The 4201-nt window shown below is 36.7% G+C and overlaps 1 protein-coding gene across 1 annotated transcript; it reads right to left on the reverse strand.

Annotated features, from left to right (window-relative positions):
* Positions 1–201: 201 nt before the first annotated feature.
* LOC111408307 lies at positions 202–3932 on the reverse strand. The gene is made up of 7 exons (XM_023038081.1): positions 3882–3932; positions 2447–2467; positions 2217–2342; positions 1635–1797; positions 1335–1547; positions 859–1094; positions 202–414 (listed from the first exon to the last, which is right to left on the reverse strand). The coding sequence occupies exons 1-7, from the start codon at positions 3930–3932 to the stop codon at positions 202–204; spliced, it is 1023 nt and encodes a 340-aa protein (XP_022893849.1).
* Between the last annotated feature and the right edge of the window lie 269 nt (positions 3933–4201).

Here is a 4201-nt window from a genome sequence, read left to right on the forward strand (position 1 = left end):
ACTAAATTTTAAGACCATGCAAACGATTGAAGCGAAGAGTGTAAATAGTCCAACCATCAACTTTATCGGTAATACATATAGAAAATCATCTTCTTCATAGCGTGAAGTTAAGATAGACAAGAACGTCATTATGGAAGCTGCCGAGCTAAACATTGCAACTACATTAGATGTAACAAAAACTGTGAACCACCTATTGTGAGCTTATTTATTCCCATCTGGTACGGTAAAGGATGCATTTAGTGCAACTGTGGCAATTAAGGTCGCCACAACCATGCAAGAAGTTGCTGTGTCCTTAATCCACTTCTCACCAGCTTCCAGTAACTTCTTATGCTCCTCCGTAAACAACTCCCTAGGTGTTTTGCCCTGTTTGTTTTTATTCTGAACATCCAAAGGCCGTAGAATCTTCTCCACCTCCTTTAAAGTTTACTCAAATTAATATAATTGCATAATCATCCAAATTTTAACTCTAACATGGGGAATTAGTTTTTGTATCACGTAGAATGGTGGATTGGAGACTTCTAAGAACATGGATATATATCCATATATATATTCAAGATAATTAAGAAATTAATGATACAATTCACTGTCATGCTATGAAGTGTTCCTCTTCTCTTTAAGGGGAAAAGGAAAAGGGATTTGGTAGTCATGTCAATTTCTCACCTTAAACCACCGTAACTCGCTCTACATTTGAAGTGCTACTCCAGATACACTATTGAGTCTGCTCGAAGGTGGTAATTTCACAGCCAAGTGCAAAATGTTGTTTTTCTCTTTATCTATTTTGAGAATCAATCAATCTTTAATAGCTTTTGTGTGGTTAATGAGACTAAAGACTTTCTCTTGTCGGTAAATAATAGCAACATGAAATATGGAGTGCTTAGCTGAGTCGATTCTCCATACAAGTTCAGGAAATGAGCTAATAAGTAGAGCCATAAACTCAACATTCCCAATTTTTGCAGCATCAGTAAGTATAGGAGTTTCGTTAAATAGGTTGGAAATTTTCGAGCCTTCTAAAGTCAGAATCTGTTCCCAGAGCTTCTCTACCAATTGAATGGATTGTCTCCGCTTCTGAATTGAACCATATATCCTTTTGAAACCTACAAATCATTGATAAATTATTCCTAAAATTCATGTTAACTACAAGCCCCCCCCCCCCCGACCCAAAAAAAAACACTAAGAAAAAAGTGAAATGGATCTATATGTGGATCATTCACATATAATGCTGAAGCTTGAGACTAGCATTTGCTAGGCCTTATTTTTAAAAATATAATAATCTGTATTCTGATAATTTTGTGATTGTATAACCAGCTTAATTAATCATCAAAAGACAATAAAACAAAAGAGAAACACTAGGAAGTACATAGATGAGTTGAAAGGTGTAGATACATAAAGGTTGACGATTCTAACAAGTCTTTCGCATGACCATTCTCGACTTGTAGCATAGTGTGATAAAGGTTTTCGAGCTAACGCATGTAAGGCACTTCCTTTCGTCGATTTTGGAGTTCTTCTGACTATATATCTATCTGCTTCCAATATTTTTAATGCAATATCTGCATATAAGAAAAGCAATATTGAAACTATTGCAAACATAATTTTCATCGTCATCTTGCCCATAGTCATGAACAGAGATTCCATACCATACATGTCACTATCGATCAACGCAATAAGAATGTCCATGCGCTCCTTGGCCTTGAAATCTTTATTAAGAGGTGTAATGTCGTAAAGATATTGAACCATTTTTTTCTTTCCCATCAAAGCTGCCCTTTCAATTGGGCTCAATTGGTTTTTGTCTCTAATTGTCTGAACGCTCGAGCGATACCATCAAATTGTTCAATAGAATGTTTGCCAGCCTATCGCCTACTATTCGCTCAAGCGATATATTGTTGCTCGTTTAAGTGTTTCCCGAGTTTTCGTGCTTTAAAGCGTTTTGAACTCCTATTCATCTACAACTTAGTTTTTCTCTATATATGTATGAAAAGACATGTATTATTCATATAACATAACTTACAAAGTTTTGAGAGTTTTAGATCTTAGTTGAGAGCAATGGGATCTTGTAAACACAAATCCTATTAATTATAGTGATTTTTTCTTCTCTGCCCATGGTTTTTTCTCGTCTTGGGTTTTCAAGTAAATCTTTGTTTTCTTGTTTTTGTTCTACATAATTTCATTATTGTAATAATCTTTCGGGCAATTCACAACAAAAAAAAAAAGGATGGAACGCAGCCTAGTGCAGCGCATCTGAGCTGCCAATCAGCCTGATTCCAGTTGCTATCCCGTGTGTTTGGCTCAGGTTTTGGTGTCTTCTTATAAACCATTGTACCCATCCGTGTATTAGGTGTTTCTATCTATATGAATAAATTTTATTGGATAGAGAATGTAAGGGGTTAACTGTAGTATAATTTATTGCTTTAAATCATTGGATCTTTCATGTTAAATCACCATGAAATACATAAATATGGCGAAGGCGTACCTGAATCAGATATGGTTAATGTAATAATAAATTACGCAGTATAGTCTTCCAAATCTACATGCAGACTCCTTTTTTCTCTCTGTGACGGGATGCAGAAGAGAATGAATAATACGTATGTGTGATTTGGGGACCATAACCGTATTTATATAGCAACTCCCTCTGACCTAATTCGGCCCATCATAGAATTAGGACTTGGGCCCAATTTCTACACATATGTAAAATCACACTTTAATTGGATACATTAAAGCCCAAAACTGAATCCTTATTAGATCACTTTAATTGGGCTCAATCGAATTCGATAGTCTTTAATTTAACACACAATTATTCACACATATAAGCCCATCGATGGATTAAAGATCATTACAATCTCTCACTTGGGCTATATGTGTCACCTTATAATTATGCATTAAACATAACTTTATGAGTACTCAGAATTTTGCTATCTCTCGTCCATCAATCATATCAACATAGGATCAAAGCGTCTTTCGCTACCTTCATTGTAGCTAAACCCATCAATGGTCACGTATATCGATATAACCGAATGACATGGATCAAGCATAGATGTGTAACATGGAAATTACATGTGATGTGATCTGTAACATGTCTATTTCCAACTGGTCTACCTTAATGTCTTAGTGAGATCATTTTAAACAAGTTTAGAGATAATAAACCAAATAACTTTATAACTGAAAATAACTTTAACATTAAACCGTATCCAAAATAACAGTACATGTGTCCAATATGAAAAGCAAAAATACAAACTCCCACTGAAACTAGATATCCTCAAGAGATACTATACCCATATGAACAGTGTGCTCATGAAAGACCTTGGGTATCAATCCCTTAGTAAGCGGATCCGTAGCCATGGAGTTTGTCCCAATATGCTCTATTGACACCTGTCCACTTTGAACTCTTTATTTAACAGCCAGGAACTTGATCTCTATATGTTTTGACTTTGTCGAACTCCTGTTGTTATTGGAATACAGCACTGCTGATTTATTGTCACAAAATATCTTAAGTGGTCTTTTTATATTGTCCACAATGTGTAGCCCAGTGACAAAATTACGCAGTCATGTTCCATGATTTGATGCCTCATAACACGCTATAAACTCCGCTGCCATGGTGGAAGTAGCTATGAGTGTCTGCTTAGCACTCTTCCAGGAAATAGAACTCCAGCAAGCAGGTAAACATAGCCTGAAGTGGATCTCCTACTATCTTGGCATCCTACGAAATCGGAATCAGAATAACCGATGATCTCCAACTGATCCGATCTCCTGTATGGGAGCATGTAGTCTTTTGTTCTCTGTAAATATCGCATGACCTATTTGGTTGCTTTCCAATGATCCTTTCTCGGGTTACTTAAATATCTCCCTAGCATCCCAACAATGGACGCTATATCTAGATGCGTACAAACCTTAGCATACATCAGACTCCCTATAGCTGATGAATAAGGAATTTTCTGCATTTCTTTAATTTCCAAGTCATTTTTAGGCAACTGACTTAAACTGAACTTGTCTCCTTTAGCCACAGGGGTGTCACCTGGTTTACAATCTTGCATGCCATGTCTTTTAAGAACTGCAGGGATGATTTCCAGCAAACACCAAGTTCAAACCGGGCTCAGTTTCACCTATTTCATCGACACCACCAAGGTTGAGACAACTCCAAAACCACCACCAAGGCCGCCCCACTTCCGACTGCTATAGGCTGGGAAGATGAAGTCCAATGATATGCCCA

The sequence above is a fragment of the Olea europaea genome, chromosome 13 (genome assembly GCF_002742605.1).
Source record: "Olea europaea var. sylvestris chromosome 13, O_europaea_v1, whole genome shotgun sequence".
In the NCBI taxonomy this organism is placed as follows: Eukaryota; Viridiplantae; Streptophyta; class Magnoliopsida; order Lamiales; family Oleaceae; genus Olea; species Olea europaea.

Coding starts and splice junctions, on each gene's coding strand:
- LOC111408307 (XM_023038081.1), bottom strand. CDS start 3,932: ATGCAGAAAATTCCTTATTCATCAGCTATAGGGAGTCTGATGTATGCT. Junction 2,343..2,446: donor TACGCCTTCGCCATATTTAT/GTATTTCATGGT, acceptor TTATTCATATAG/ATAGAAACACCTAATACACG. Junction 1,798..2,216: donor GATGCGCTGCACTAGGCTGC/GTTCCATCCTTT, acceptor TCGAGCGTTCAG/ACAATTAGAGACAAAAACCA.